We start from the raw sequence: 17,283 nt of genomic DNA, 5'->3' as shown, positions 1-17,283 counted from the left end.
CGTAGTTCGCGAGATAGACTTTCTACATCAAATCCTGAAAAGGTATCACTTATTCGACTGCAGATAGTTTAAAAATGGTTCTTGAAAGACGCCTTTGGGTGTACAATTAGGCAGAACCCGATACCTCTAATGAAAATGTTTGTACTGATATGAAATTTTCGTTGGTAATTGAATATTGATTTGAACTTTTTCTACGTGTTCGAACTAGCACCACTGTTTATATTGTAATGTTCCACGTGATTGTGTTTACAAATACCCAACATGTACTTGTGTTTACAATCATTCTAAACGTGTTCCTATTTATAAATAACAATCACGTGCACCTTACTATGGAGTACTACAGCTGCAGACGATGCAGACAACAGCGACAACCAGTCACATGGTGACGAGGGAACAACAGACACCTCAACTGGAGCGCTTATATAACTGAGAGAATTTCAACGATAGCTGTCAGCTTCGTCTGGTCAACCCCTCCTCTAGCTTGCTCTGGAGCTCTAGATGTGTAACCCAAAACATCTAGTTTGCTTCGAAACTCTGGGTTTTCCTTCTTCCCGCTAAGCTTGCTTGGAGCTCAGTGACTCTTAACCCTCCTGTGCTTGCTTCGGAGCATTGGGGATTCCTAATACACTCCACCTAGCTTGCTTCGGAGCTCTGTGGAGATCCTGTCATAGTCTGCCCGGGCCTTCGTTCACCCTTCTCTACCTTGTATTAGAACAGTTACATTATTGTAGTATTTCTGTAAAATACTGTATATAGAGGATACTTTTAGGAAGCTGAAAATTGAGAAACACGGAAGAAACATTTGCAGGCCCAAACTGAAAATTAAGAAGCAGAAAATTAGGAAAAAAAAAACCTCATTAGATCCAGGACCTCCCAAACGGCAGAATACTTAATAATAATAATAATAATAATAATAATAATAAATATATTTTTAATAATAAAAACCGTAGTGGGAGGACCGGTAGTGATGGACGATTCCGGACTATAACTTACTACATCAAACTCTACTTACTCTTACATATGGAGAACTTTACAATAGACTGATATTTTAATGAAACACCTTTTTTAAAATCACATTTTGACTTTAATTTAATAAAGAAGGTACAAAAATTATAAACATTAGATAAAATATACCACAAATTATATTCAGTCGATGTTGTATTTAATACATTATGAAATGATTGAAGGAAGACATAAAACTTCAAGAAGCACACCGTAAAATGAGATGAGGTATGAAGAGACACACTACAGTTTCACAACACACGAAATTAATACAAAGAAACATCCATCTCTGAAGTATATATGACATAAAATGAAACATTTATTATTATCTATTTATGAAATATATTGTTATTAATAACAAACTTTATTAAAATTGTCTTCACACGTAAGATCTGCTTGAACTCTAAATTAAAAAATCAAATTCAATGAATGCGAAAATACATGTAAACAATATATATGAACACTACATATCGTACATATCACACTATTTTATATTGGTCATAATTATCACTAACTGTAACGTAAACATCATACAAACATTCACAAACTTAAGTTTCTACTATAGAAACAAATATGTGCTGTGGAATCTAATGAGGAACTGAATTTCAGCGGCTTGAAATACCATTTTCGACATCTATCTGTCCTTTGATATAACTGTTACTAGTCATTATAGATGTTCATGTACAGATCTTAATTTATTCCACAACTTTGAAAGTTATTATACTAAAAGGTAAATACAAGACGTGCTTGGAACATAAAATGTTTTGTACGTATTACTGTACATTGTATTTTCAATTTTTTCTCTTGTTGAAACTGTATGAAAATATGATTGTATATCACAAATCAAAATATGATGGATACAATGATGTTAGACAATGTTTCCATTGTTTACTTACAATGATAAGAAAAATCCAAAGCAAAGTCTTTTCAGTAGCATTGACTTATCAACAAAAACCAGAAATAAATACACTTAGAGAAACCACACACACTAAACAAGTTTCATTTATTTCTAAGACAAAAAGTACCTAAAATATTTTTGCATACATACCTTCATTAAATGTTCGTACATTTTCCACAAACTCACTAGTTAGAAACTTAAGGCACACTTTACAATAAGCGTACTTAGTCTATAGGGACATATTTGTCCTTACAATTAGGGCAGTTTTTCAATCAATTTACTCGAGCATTTACTGAGGAATACTTATTTTACTCAAGCACATATATTTCTTTAAGAAATTACTAACAACAGCAGTCAGCTCCATTTTTAGGAGGTTTTGGTTTACATATTTTAGCTCTCCCATTCGACCCAAAAACTAAGTTACATGAGAAAGTAAAATAGCCGCAGGTAGAAGATTTTGTGTAATATGTGTGAGCGTATTTCCCGTTTCCTTTCCCGTTCGTTTTAGGAAGTTCTCCAGTTACACTTTTGGTCACAGTCACAAAACTATCTGGTGCAGGAGTTTCACTCGTGTCGTAATCATCCTCTCCGTAACCATGACCATTTCTACCATATCCATTCCTTCCATTTCGACCGTTTCCACCTCGTTGTGCATACGGTCCAGCACCACTATCTCCGTTTCGATCACCATTTTGTCCGTTTCTTCCGTTTCTACCATTTTGTCCGATATAATGACCATTTCTTCCATTTTGTGTTCCATATCCGTTCCTTCCATTTGTGATGTATGTTCCTCCACCATTTACAACACCGTTTTGACCATTCCTTCCTGGATAATGGTCTTGCCCGTGCCCATTTTGACCATTTCTTCCAAGATACAGATCTTGTCCATGTCCATTTTGACCATTTCTCCCAGGATAGAGATCTTGTCCATGTCCATTTTGACCATTTCTTCCAGGATAGAGATCTTGTCCATGTCCATTTTGACCATTTCTCCCAGGATAGAGATCTTGTCCATGTCCATTTTGACCATTTCTCCCAGGATACAGATCTTGTCCGCGTCCGTTTTGATCGTCAGTAATTGAAGTGGTAGGACCGGTATATGAGATATTTCTTGCACCAGGAGTCAATACAACTGATTGTGACTGAGCGCGACCCCCATGGGGAGCACTGGCAGACGTTCTTCCTGGCCCTCCTGCAGTAGCAATAACTGGACGAACACCTGCATCAGGAATCCCTGCACCATCTGGTACAACTCGACCTCTAAATCCAGGAGGAATAGTATATCCAGGTACACCAGGTACTCTCTGACCTGCTTCGTATACATCACCAACAGAAATACCTTCACCTTCTGCAGCTTGAGAAATGTGAGCACCTTGTTGGTCCAAAGACCCTAGATAAATTCCTTGAGCTTGATCGGGGCCACCATTGCCGGCAGACACCTTTCCATTTCTTATTGATGTGTCACCATTTTGTGAAGGAAAAGCACCAGGGCTAACACCGACTCCAAGTTGTCCGTTTCTGTATCCGCCGTTCTGTGCACCGTGAGAAGAAACACCATTCCTTCCCACAATACTGTCTTGTCCACTAATATCTGATCTTCCGTTTCTACCATACCCTGTTAAGCCATTTTGCATTATACCAGCTCCTACACCATTCTGTCCTCTGATTCCGTTTCCAGGAGCTCCACTCGTTTCACCATGGATTCCTAATCCAGTCTGCGATGTGTGTCCGTTACCCCCATTTCGATAGCTTGTTCCCAAAGAAGATGGCCTACTACCACCATTTTGACCAAATATACCGGCAGAAGGCTGGAGGAGCTGTCCTGGACTTGTCTGTCCCTGCTGTGCGCCTGAGCCACTTACACCGGAACCTGTTTGGCTTCCTCTACCCAGACCGACACTTCCACCTGACGTATGACCTCCAGTTCCAGCCTGAGCTGCTCCCGTGTAGGATATACCATATCTATAAGATCCTTGAATTTGACTTTGAGATCTTCCAGCATACGAGCCACTCTGTGCTGAAGCTGTTCCCCCTCCTCTGAAAGGGGACTTCTGTCCATTTCCGTTCTTCCCATTTTGATATGGTGCAAATCCTACTTGAGCTTGACTAGATGTACTACCTGGGCCTTTTGCTTGTGCATCAGCAGACCCACCCCTTGTTCCTGCTTGAACTTGTGTGGATGTTCCTCCATTAAGAAAACCTGTTTGAGCTTCAGCAAGCGTAGCGCCACTTTTCGAACCGAGCTGAACTTGAGATTGGCTTTGGCCACCTCCTGCTTGAGCACCAGCGGTGCTAGTTGCTCCTTCACGTCCGCCCACAACCTGACTTTGAGCTGAGCGTCCCCGGTCGCTTGTTTGAGCTTGAGCAGAAAATGACCCTGTTCCCTCGTAAGTACCAGTTACTTGAGCCTGAGCACTCCCTTCTCCATATCGTCCTTGAGCAGATGCCCCAGCTCGTGTCTCTGAATCTTCAACTTGTACTGAGCTTTGTGATTGTGCATCTCCAGTGGGAATTTGCGCTCCTGCAGATGGATAATATCCAGGAGGATAGCCCGGTATACCAGGATAAACTTGCGCTCCTGGTGGAATTGGATAGACACCTGGCTGTACACCCACTCCTGGTTGAACTCCTCCGCCCGGTTGGATCCCCACTCCTGGTTGAACGCCTACCCCTGGTTGAACTCCTACACCTGTTTGAACACCCACACCTGGTTGAACTCCCACTCCCGGTTGAACGCCTACTCCTGGTTGAACTCCTACACCTGGTTGAATCCCCACTCCTGGTTGAATCCCTACTCCTGGTTGATAACCTACTCCCGGCTGAACACCAATTCCTGGTTGCACACCTACACCTGGAATACCAACACCTGGCTGAATTCCAATTCCAGGTTGAACACCTGGGATACCAACACCTGGTTGAACTCCAACTCCAGGTTGAACACCTGGGATACCAACGCCTGGTTGAACACCAACTCCAGGTTGAACACCTGGGATACCAACACCTGGTTGAACACCAACTCCAGGTTGAACACCTGGGATACCAACACCTGGTTGAACTCCAACTCCAGGTTGAACACCTAGGATACCAACACCTGGTTGTACACCAACTCCAGGTTGAACACCTGGAATACCAACACCTGGTTGAACTCCGATTCCAGGTTGAACACCTGGGATGCCAACCCCTGGTTGCACTCCAACTCCAGGTTGAACACCTGGAACACCAACACCTGGTTGAACTCCAATTCCAGGTTGAACACCTGGAATACCAACACCAGGCTGAACTCCAACTCCTGGATGAACACCTGGAATACCAACACCAGGTTGCACACCGGGAATTCCCACACCAGGTTGAACACCTGGAAATCCCACCCCAGGTTGAATACCAGGTATTCCTACTCCAGGTTGAACGCCAGGAATACCCACACCAACTTGTGCCCCAGGTATTCCTACTCCAGGTTGCACTCCAGGAACTCCTACTCCGGGCTGTACACCAGGTTGCAGGCCAGGATATCCTACTCCAGGTATTCCTACTCCGGGCTGTACTCCAATAGCTCCTACCCCAGGCTGCACTCCGGGAATTCCTACTCCAGGTTGCACACCAGGTCTCAGTCCAGGGATTCCAGCTCCTGGTTGCACTCCAGGAATTCCTACCCCAGGTATTCCAACTCCAGGTTGCAAACCGGGGATTCCGACGCCAGGCCGCACTCCTGGTATCCCAACTCCAGGTTGCACACCGGGAATTCCAACACCAGGTTGTACTCCGGGAATTCCAACACCAGGTCGCACTCCAGGTAATCCAACACCGGGTTGTACTCCGGGAATACCTACCCCAGGTGCTCCAACTCCAGGTTGCACGCCAGGAATTCCTACTCCAGGTACTCCAACTCCAGGTTGCACACCGGGAATTCCTACTCCTGGCGTACGAACTCCAGGTTGCGCACTAGGAATTCCTACACCAGGTTGTGCCCCAGGGATTCCTACTCCAGGAACTCCAACTCCGGGTTGCACACCTACTCCTGGTCTAACACCAGGAATTCCAACGCCAGGGCCAACTCCGGGATATCCTACTCCAGGCTGAATTCCAACACCAGGCCTCACACCAGGTACACCAACACCGGTGGGTGGTACAACTCCTCTTCCCGCTAAAATAGCAGCAGCATCAACTGCTCCACCAGGACCAAAGCAGCCTTCACAACCAGGGTCTCCGGACTGACTTTGTGCTTGGCCCATTCCATTAGAACCACCTTTAATGAAACAACAAAACCATCAAGATTTGACCCATTCTACATTATTTCTAATAGTTACATGTTCTAGTTGGCATTATATTGTCAAAACACATTTAGTACTGACAAAAAGTAATATAAGTATATAGCAGGGGCGGATCCAGGACAGACTTCTGGGCTGTTTGTAATACTGCTACTTAGAGCTACTTTAAGAGCTCCAAACTCTGGGATGGCGATATATATAATAAAAAAAAACTTTCCTCTTCTGGGAGGGGCGATCACCCCCTGGGTGCGCCACTGGTATATAAAATGCCGTATTAAAGATTGTAAGTATACATATTGGATGATGTAAATCAATGAAGTATTCCTAGTAGAACGCACATATTTGAGAAAAGAAAACTTTTATTAATGTTACTGAAAAAAATTAACCTTTATCAGTTTACAGAATGTTAAAATTTTATCACTGAATAAGGTTCTATATCGAATGATTCTGTACATTCAGTTATACTTTATAAAGTATAACTTATACGGGTGTTGTCAATACATATTATACAGGTCTTGTCCTAAAAGTAAGGTCTATTATTTTTAGAAATACAAGGTAACGTTTATTTTCAATAGTGTTTACATAATTTTAAAGCTTGTATCTATTTTTCTATATAATTGCTATTCCGATCGTTGCAAGTTTGTAGGCTCTGTGGTAATTTTTGTATGTCCATCTTCTACCAGCTTGCCACCTTGTTTTCGAGGAGACGTTGAACCTCGTAATTTTACCTTGTGGTAGGTGCTGAGCGCCTTCCGGCCAAATGTTCCTTCAACTTAGGAAACAGATGGTAGTCACTGCTTGCTGAACCTTTGCGACAATATCGTCGGAAATTGACGACCTCCCACTGCTTTCTTTCTTCGTCGTGAATTGCAGTACGACCAGCTGCAAACTTCCTACACAACTTCTGACGTTTTCAACCATGCATGACTCACCATACACTTCTGTCAATTGGCGATACATTCCAATCGATTTAATACCTTTGTGTGTTCAAAAACTTTCTACCTAGCGGTAGGCCCAACTGGAAATTCCTTTGCAAACGGCTGCCAAGCCAAGACTGAGTGAAATGCCCATAAGCTTATTTGGGAGTGGGGAAGACAACAAACACAACAGTGTTGCCAAGAGCCACATGAACTGTTTCCCTGAGACTCCAGTGCTTTCAAGACCCTACTTTTGGGATTAGCTTCATCCATACATAACAAACTACCATCCATTACCCACCTCGCCGAATTAAAATAAGAAAAAATAGCAATATGTTCCGTTAATCAGTTACTTTTTATTATTACTGAAGCACTCTCTGATATCGATCATTTTCCATCATATATATCAAGTTGTGGGGCTGAATTTGGATTTAAATGGCATCGGAAGTGTCACTGTTCATCTCAGCAACCCCGAAAGCTATGGATTGAGCACTAATATCGGTCATTTTCGATCATTTTTAACTATCTCCCCTCTCCTAAGTTGCACTGTCAAAGGGAAATGATAGAAAACATTCCAGACCTGAATCTCATCTATGTTGAAAATTTGATCGAGAACGGTCGAGTGGTTCAACAGATATTAAGTCACAAACATACTCATTTTCATTTTTGTTTATATAGATTAGAATTATTAACAAACAAAACTAAATTTACAATAAAAGATGGAAAGCTGCAAAGTAATCTACTAATTAAAATAGATAACAGAATCATCCAAAGAATTTATGAATTCAGATATTTTGATGTATGGGGAAATGAAGAAAAAAATATATTAGACCTATAATACACATTGATAAGATATGTAATAGATAAATGATCATCATAAATAAACATATTAAGTATGATGTATAATGATTAAAAGTAAATGTGTTGGGTTTGTATATCTAGACCTTGGGTGTAAAAGGTGATAACCCACAAATCACGAAAATTTTAGTTCTATGAATGAACAAGGCGACAAGCCTCTTCTTCGTCTGTTCAAGGTGAAATATTTTTGATTTGCATATATAGATGGCAGGGAAAGGCACGGTTATTTGCCACTCTGGCGAGGTTAACGCAGCGTTTCCCAACCGGTGTGCCGTGAATGGGCCGCTGGTGTGCCGCGAGGAATTGAAACAAAATTATTAATTTTATAGCAATCAAATTGCAAAACGTAGGGAAAACGTATATTTATATTTCACATTACTATGAACCTCTACTACGAATCTACAATTTTAAGTTTCATACCGAGTTACTGTTCTGTACATTTCTAATATTGAAAAAAGTATTTGCTATCATTGTTATGACGATTAGTGCTTCTTTATTGTTGCAGACTATTTCGCAACCTGAAAATTTAAAATATCATTCAATCCTTTCGACAAATTACCTACATTTGTTTTTTAAAAGTAAAAGATATTTGTTTGTTCATTCGTTATTTAGTGATCTAAGGTTGGATACAGTTTTTAAAAAGAAAGCGTATTTTTAAAAACCTGAGTTCAATATTTATTGCAATTGTTTTCTATTTTTAAATTAGAATGTAAAATAAGCGTAATGATTTACCACGGGGAAAATCCAGTGATAGAGCTTTCTTCTCTGTGACAAGGAGATCAATAATCTCAGAAAAAATATGACTGTTTTTTATATATACAAATAATAATATCTATAAGTGTGCCGCGAGAATCCAAGTAACACCTGTAGTGTGCCGCAAGTTGAAAAAGGTTGGGAAACGCTGGTATAGGGTGACAGCCTGTAGTGCAATATGGCGTCGTGCTCTAAGTAGAAATTGCCGATATGATGGACATTTTAAGCGTTATTAGCGGTGTGGAAGCGGAATTCTCAGCATCATCTCAAACGAATTCAGTAAAACCTTATATAATGTTATTGAAAAATCTTATATAATGTAGATTATCACATTGTACATGCACAAACTCTGTTGGTTATCTCTTTGTACATGCAGAATATATAGTCTCAGTTATTCACATATAAAAGTATTAGATTTTTGTTATTCTGAATCATGTACAAACGTGAGAATCTAATTCTTCAATCGGAAACTAAACCATTGCTTTGACATCAAACGTACAAAACAATGTAATGCGCAGTATTCATAACACTATTTTTTTTTGTTGGTCACACCAAGTAAATGCTGGGATGGACCTTCAAATAGATCAGGGCTGATTCCTTCCCCTCTCTATCCCGGTCTGTACCACATGTGCTTACAGACGTTAAATAAACATTCGAATTGAAAGTCAATAACTGTATATTTCTTGTAGAAAATGATACCTAGCAATGCATATGCACGTAAATGGTGATAACCATCAATAGTTAGAATCAAACTATTTTAATTTGCATTTTGTTTCATTTATAATTCGAATGCTAAATTGATAGAATAAGAACAAGAGATACACGTTTTTGGTGAAAGTGTCAACTAAGTACTTTTCTGCAGCAGATTAAGTACATGCAGCGTACTTAAACATTTAACTCCATTTATCCAAAAATAAGGAAACTGTGGTTTATCGTCTTATACACCCGAGGTCCAGAATAAGGATACAGGAACATATCTAAATAGGTACTTAATGCACGTAAACTAGATTGTAACCTTTATTTTTTTATATTATTTCTTTGATGTAACCTCAAGTTACGTTGTATTGGACACTTTACTTGGATATGAGTCATTGCCATTTTATTACAATTAATGTTAAATTAGGTGAATTTCGGCATCTGACCTAATTCGTATATATAGTAATTTATCAAAAAGTTGAATTGAAATTTATATTGAAATTTAAATCCTATTTTGCAACTTTATTAGTAGTAAAACTTCTCCATCAGAAATTCTGTATTATAAGAAACCATTTAAATCATGGAAGCAATTCAGCATATTAGGATTTGTTAATTGTTATTTCTTTGACTTATTATTATAATAAATTGCTCATTATTGTTGAAATTGATTTCTGCAATAGAAGATTTAAACTACTCTTTGATACAAAGCTTGTCTTCCGTAATCACTGGGGGAGTTGCAGTGTACCCTTGGTTTGACAGGAATGCTACACCTTGTATATACTTCTTTCGCCATTCCTATCCTTGCTTTTATTTCACGTGTGAACTTTATATCATCAATAATAATATTATTCAGATATCAAAAAGTAGTCACCTGTTCTATTTTCCCCCTCTCCCCCTACTTCTATATTTGATACCGACCGTTCTTTCCATTCAACAAGGCTTTTGTCTTTCTAACATTTATGTTCATCTCATATTCTTAACAGTCTTTCAGATATATGTTTTTGTTTCCTTGATAATGTGATTGACCTAGAGCACAAGGGGAAACCAGTGATTTATTCCAAATAAGATAATTTTTAGAAACAGAATAATTGCAATTTATAGTTACATATTAATAGGTAAATTGTTTTAGAAGTTACGCTTATGTGAAACTAACATTTCTCAAATAGTATCACTGTGATAAACACGCTTTTAAAACTATTGAAATAATTACATTTTGAAGAATAAGCTAACTTTTTCGTCCGTATCTCCAATTAATAACTGCTATTGCTTTGTGTTTACACTAACGTCACCTGTAGGTAGTTCTAGAAAACATTCTGTGCTTTGTGCAGAGTCGTTCTGACTCGTGATTGGTACCATACTAAAGAGTTTGACTAACATATGTTTCCTGCAGTAGTCAGGTCTTTAGTACGACACTAATCATAGGCCTACGTCAAAACGACTCTGCATAAGGCCTTTTAAGTCTGGTCGTCAGGATTATCTGGGCTTCTATTGCATCCTTCAGCATATATTTTTTTCAAACTTGTCCTGATATGGTTCTTGTCCTCTTTTTTCGTTACTAACTACAATATTGTTCTTTGCAGACCTACAATTCCTGAAATTGTTTAATGATTTTCCATTTAACTCTGCTAATTTTGTCTATTCCTACATTTCAATAGGCAAGAAGATATTTTTACTTACTGACTCTACTCTGAGAAAGATCTGGTTGTGCTACTGCATCTGCGGATCCTCCATTTCCACCATTTTTGTATGATAAATATTGGGACTGAGTTTGTCCTCTGAAGCGTCTGTAAGTTCTGTAGTTTGCTTGCCTCTTGGAGCGAACTGAAAATAAAGAGGAAAAAGTTATAAAGCTCAATACATAGCAGTAATCGTTCAGTTTATCCAGTTGAGTTTCTAGCAATGTGACTTTAGGTTAAAACCGCATCTGGTCTAATATAACAAAATCTAACTCCCAAACCTTAATAAAAATGCTTTCCCTAACCTTGGGAATTCCTTTGCCAATAACTTCCAATACAATATAATTTGAATACAATTTCCGGTAACATACAGAGTATTTCATTCCTTCTACTTCAGGAAAAAATTGTTTAACTACACCGGTACAACAGTTTCTAAGATATTGACAGAGAAACATTTAAGAGGTGGGTATGAACTCTTTCTGGAAAGTGTACAATAGGAAGTCATGCATATTCTTACTACTATATTCTATTATAAACTTCCAAATTCTGTTAACTGGTAATATAAATCGCAACGGGAACTAAATTTTAAACTACATGGTCAAACAAGTTAAATACAGACAGTCATTTCCTTTTTAAGCACCAGTAGATGTATTATTAACATTTTCAGCTCACCCTTTTTTAAAGTATTTGATATATGAAATTGATATAACACATATTACGGAAAATATTGCGATAAAGTCTCTATTATTAAATTATGAATGATATAAGATTTTCGGACTAACTTTTTCTATATAAAAATGAAAAATATAGTATTTGGGGAGGATAAAATTTATAAGCTTTTATGGACATATTTATTAAAAAAAAAAACATTTTGTGTCAATTTACTTACATCTAAACTTAAACCTAACCATATTCTTTTAAATCTATTCTGTTTTTTTAAAAAAATTCTGTTATAATAATGAGCTAATTGTCCTAGTTTCGTTATTAATTCTTCTTTATTCAAATCTATTTTGTAATATCAACAAGCTAGGATATATATTCCATTTTCTAATACATCTTTTATCATCGTACGTGTTTAATGCTAATATATTTTCTTCCACTGAGAATACATTATTTTTTCTTCTGTTTCTATATGCGCTATAATAGAATCGATATCACTCATAAACAATTTCAACAATTTCATTTTTTCTTCAAATCATTGTAATAGAAATATAAACAGATTTTAGACATATGTATAACAGATATTCCAACTTACATAGGTTTGTTAAAAGTACTTTTAGTTTTATACATATGAATAGCAGAAAGATTTTTACAAAATATTCTGTTTTTACAAGAAGGTTTGGCAATTATTTTTTCTCTAACTCTTTATTATGCGCAAGTCTTATATCTATTTGTAATTATGTTTTTCATAGGTTTACCAAACACAGCATTGTTAGCTCTTATATAAAAATATTTTTCAAATTCTTTGCTTATGATCGAAGTTCTATATTAAGTTCATATATTTCGTTAACCACGCTGATTATTTGAATGCTAATATCTAATTATTTTTTTGATACCTTGCGATAAATTTTGATAATGTAATATATAATCCTTTTTATCATAAAGTATTGTTAATAATTTTGGAAGTTCCTTATATTTACAGGATCTTCTGGAGCTAATGATAAGTCTGAATATTTATTATAAGGTTATTTTGGATATTTTAAATCTTCTAAAATATGTCCAATCCTGGAATCGTCTTTTGTCAGTAGTATTTTGTTTATCCAATATTTCTCAATTTTATAGTAAATATATAAAAAATATCCATTGAAAATCTCCATAAGGCATGTTATGATTCACGGACCATCCATATTCATTATTCGCATCCATGTACATGTACAATTTTTTCTTATCAGGATAACAATTTTCTAAATACTTGTTTTTTGTTACAGTATATTGATTTGAACATTGAGAATTTTTTACTCTTATATCTTTTTTCTATAAAGGGCAATTTGTCGTAATCGGTTAATAATTCTAATTTTTGTTTATCATGTTTAACATCGCATCTAAAAAAAATCTTGGACTGGTGAAACACCATGTTGTATCTATTTTATATGTTTTAAAAGCTGTATCTCAAAATTTTTTAATTACGTCCGTTAATTCAAGAATACCGTTTTTTTATACAATTTTGTACGAGTATATTCTCTTAAGGGTTTTAGATTGGATGTTTTACAAATTTTTATATGATGATTATAATCAATGTTTTTTATTTAATCTCCTGTTAATCTGTTTTTCAATTTATACGGGAATAATGGGACGGTTTCTCCTAACTTTTGAGGCTAATCAGCATAATCATACGGATAAACCCAAACGAAACCTACATATCCTTCGTTACAAGCATTACTTATGTCAGGACAGCAAGACCTGTTACACTGTTGCCAAACTTTGTAGATACAATGTTGCCATCTCATTAACGTGCTCATTAGGGGTAAGCCAAGACTTGAATATAAGAGCATAAACATGGGATGGAAATAGACGCGTAATTTACAACTGGATACTAACGTTTGTTCTTCTGTAACTCCAGAAGGGCATTCTTTTTTGTAGAAAGTACATCACCAGGAAGTTCATTATGGGATGGCTGGGGCTGAACAGTTTGCAATACATTAGTTGGCATGTGACGGCAAAATTCTGCAATTCTTCGTCCTGCAAGGCGATAGACCTGAAACAAAATCGACAATATTATTTTAGTGATCCAAGTTTCATTGATATCTTAGAGTAATTACGAGGGTTTCGCAGATAAATGGCGTGCTATACATTTTCAGTAGTTTCTCTTTGATTTGCAATCTATGCTATGCATAAGTGTAGAAAGTCTTATAGAACGGCTGGTTGGTTAGTTGATTTAAAGTTTAGCGTCCTGCTCAGCCCCGAGGCTATATGAGACGCGGACCTACAGTTGAACGTGGAATCTGAACCACATAAGCTTCTACAGGGAATCGAATCTGGGTCTCCGAGGCCGAAGGCGCGTACGCTAAACATATAGCCACGAGGTAGTTCGGCTATTTCCATCATCTCCACTTGTCGACAAGTATCAGGGCATAAACCGTAAGATAGAGCCAGAAAAAATTGTCTTAGAGCCAATTCAGCGTCTGAAGAATAGATTTCATCTCCATTCGCCGTCTATTCAAATGGTAACTGGTATAAATCAAGCACTTCCTGTTTCAAAGTTGATCACCACACATTTTACCCATTATATATCAACTGAATCCGTTCAAGGGACTTCAATTACACTTTATGCCACTCTTTTTAATAAATAATTCAGTAATGAACAAACAACATGAGGATTTTGAGAAGTAGGCAACTGAATACTTAGAAAATGCTCTCGAATGAAATAATAGTTGCATTTAGCACATTTTATATTGTAATATTCCGCACATGGCTTTGTTTACTAACAACCAACACGTTCTCGTATTTATAAACATCAACCTTGTACCTCCTACTATGAATTACTACAGTGTAAGACAAGGAACACCAGCGCCACCGCCACACTGGAGCAACTACAAAACCAGGACGACTATTAGTCTATGGCAACTACTATTAGTCTTTCGCTGGTCACCTCCACTCCTTTAGCTTGCTTGGTGCTCTAGGAGCAACCTAACCCAAAGCCTTTGGCTTACTTGAGCTCTAGGCCTTCTTTCCTGCCCACTTAGTTTGCTCGGATCTCTGTGAGACTCCTAACCTCAGCCACCCAGCTTGCGTGAAGCTTTGTGCGTTTCAAATCCCTCTCTGCTTGCGTGGAGCATTAGGGATCCTAAATCCACTCCACCTAGCTTGCTCAGAGCTCTGAGGAGATCCCTTCCTCGGATGCTCGGGTGTTGGGCCTTTCTTTACCCAGTTAGTGAATTATTTATGTTAGAGTGATTTTGTATTACACCATTTATAAGTAGATTTTCATAAAAATTCGGTAGTGGGAGAAACATTCCCGTGTATATTTTGCTCTACCTATGTTCGAATAGTTGTAGACATTTGAGTAGCCACCAGATTAATAATATATTTCAATTATTCGTTATACTTCAAAAACATGAAGAAAGAGTAGCAAAAGTGAAACTTCTTCACTTTAGATGCAATTTGAATCCTTCATTCGGAAACCACATTTGCATTTTTCGGTTTCCCACATATATTAGCGTAGCACTTACCTCAATAGCAGAAAGACTGATATTGGACACATATAACGTCTTGGGTGCATCAGTAATCACAGATCGCTGTAAAGATTCCAGAAGAGCCAGTTGCTGCCTCAAATCTCCAGAAGTCTCTTTCATACGTTCCAGGTAGCATTTGGAATTCCGTACATCTTTGTAAGCGGTGAATTTCTAGAAATGGAAAAGATAGCAATCAAATACATGTTGAAAGAAACTAACAATCAAACAGAACTAAGTATCGCTCATTTTCTCGTAGAGAGATCTAAATTTTTAACTACTATTCCCAGTAAACATATCGAGGGAAGAGTTCACACAGTTCCCTTGGGAGCATTGTTGAAAGCTGCTCATAGTTGCCAAACGGGTTATTTTGGAAATTCAAATAGTTAGTTTATAGCTGAATGGATGGTGCTACCGTGACCAATGTTAATAAAAGTCGGTCAAAAAATTGTGAAGAAATATAGAATTTAGCGAAAACGAACTAAATAAAATGAACAGACTAATAACTAAAGAATGACATCAATTTTTCATCTTGTTGATCTTGTCATTGTTGGAGTTAACATTGTTTATGAAACAAATAATTATAATTCGATTGTGTTTACACAGAAATCAACTAAACTTTGTAATACAACTCACTACAAATGTATCTACAGAACTGAATAGATAGAGTTTCGATATTTTTTCGTTATGACCATTGTTACAAGCAGATCATTGTTGCGAAACGGGATCAAACTATCTTAAAGTCAGACTTAATTTACAATGTAAAAAGTCAGATTCCAATACTTTCAGAGCAACTAATTGAAGAGTTTCCAAACCGATTGTAATCATTATAACTGCTGGTAGCTATTATTGAAAAGTTATTGTTGCAAATACAATATCAAAACACAAGACGGAACAGTCGGAACTACATATAAAATTTCTAAATAGGATGTGATTTTCTAGTAGAAACAGGTGAAAGGTCAATGGAATTTTTCTTTCACTTTAGTACGAAGCATGCTATACTAAAGTTATTTTTCCAGTGATTGTTTTCATGTGACAACATTTTGACAAAAAATAAAAAGAAAAGAAAAGGCTTCCCTAGAAGCAACTGAAGAAAGGATTGTTGATACATTGACAAGATTGAGGAGGAAGCATAGACAAATTATGTTCATCCAGTATTTAACAAGGTTACAAAAATAAATAAACCTAATATAAATAAAATAAAAAGTTTGCGTGTTTGCTGTCTGTCTGTGTGCGGCCTGGGGACCAGACGATTGGACCGAGTTACCAAATTTGGGTCAGGGGTACCTTGGCCTAGGCCCCAGATCAAGACGAAGCCCCTTTTTAAATTTCGAACCAGGGGGTCTCAGGGGGTGTTTACCGGAACCGGCTTGGGAACCAAAAAAATTGACCGAGAGTTACCAAATTTTAGTCACGAATACCTTGGTTCAGGTTCCAGACCAGAGTTAAACGTTTTTGTCAAAATTCGAACCAGGGGGTCTCAGGGTGGCGTTTACAGGGACATGTAAAAGTAGTAGAAAATGACCGATATTAGTGTCGAATTCATAGTTTTCACGGTCGCTGAGATCAATGGTGAAGCTCCGATCATATTAACTTCCAAATTCATCCTATTCGACTGCGAGCCGGGGCTCACCCCGGGGGAGGGGAAGGGAGGGATACCGAGACATGTAAAAGTAATCCAAAATGACCGATATTAGTGTCAAATCCATAGTTTTCGCGGTCGCTGAAATGAATGGTGGTACTCCCAGAGGCGTTGACTTCCAAATACAGCCCCCATGCGAAGAATGGGTATATTCAGTTAGTAAAAAATAAAATAAAAAAACGACTTGTCATGGTCACCCACAGGAGTCAGGGGGCAGTTGCACCCACTTGGATTTTTGATGGGTGTTCAGTTGTTGGAAGTAAATGTCAAAATACACTAAATTGCTCTCACTTAATACAGAGTGGCCCAAAAGTAGATGTACAGTCGCGTACTAATCGGTTCATGGAATTTTATATCATTTACTTATTTTTATCCATACAGATTAGCTTAGTTTCTTTATTATTTGT

At 37.5% G+C, this 17,283-nt stretch overlaps 1 protein-coding gene across 1 annotated transcript in view; it reads right to left on the bottom strand.

The window, feature by feature from the left end:
* Nucleotides 1-1,073: 1,073 nt before the first annotated feature.
* Nucleotides 1,074-17,283, bottom strand: part of LOC145673721 (uncharacterized) — a 78,088-nt gene continuing 61,878 nt past the window's right edge. Inside the window, exons 3-6 of the mRNA XM_081743433.1 lie at nucleotides 15,235-15,408; nucleotides 13,604-13,760; nucleotides 11,067-11,210; nucleotides 1,074-6,143 (exon numbers count right to left, since the gene is read on the bottom strand). Of these exons, the coding sequence (XP_081599559.1) occupies nucleotides 2,242-6,143; nucleotides 11,067-11,210; nucleotides 13,604-13,760; nucleotides 15,235-15,408 (4,377 nt within the window). The 3' untranslated portion in view covers nucleotides 1,074-2,241. The remainder of the gene's footprint in view (nucleotides 6,144-11,066; nucleotides 11,211-13,603; nucleotides 13,761-15,234; nucleotides 15,409-17,283) is intronic.

This window comes from Thermobia domestica, chromosome 17 (assembly GCF_964235325.1).
Source record: "Thermobia domestica chromosome 17, izTheDome1.hap1.1, whole genome shotgun sequence".
Lineage (NCBI taxonomy): Eukaryota > Metazoa > Arthropoda > Insecta > Zygentoma > Lepismatidae > Thermobia > Thermobia domestica.
The sequence above is the reverse complement of the archived record's forward strand: the minus strand, read 5'-3'. Positions and strand labels throughout refer to the sequence as shown.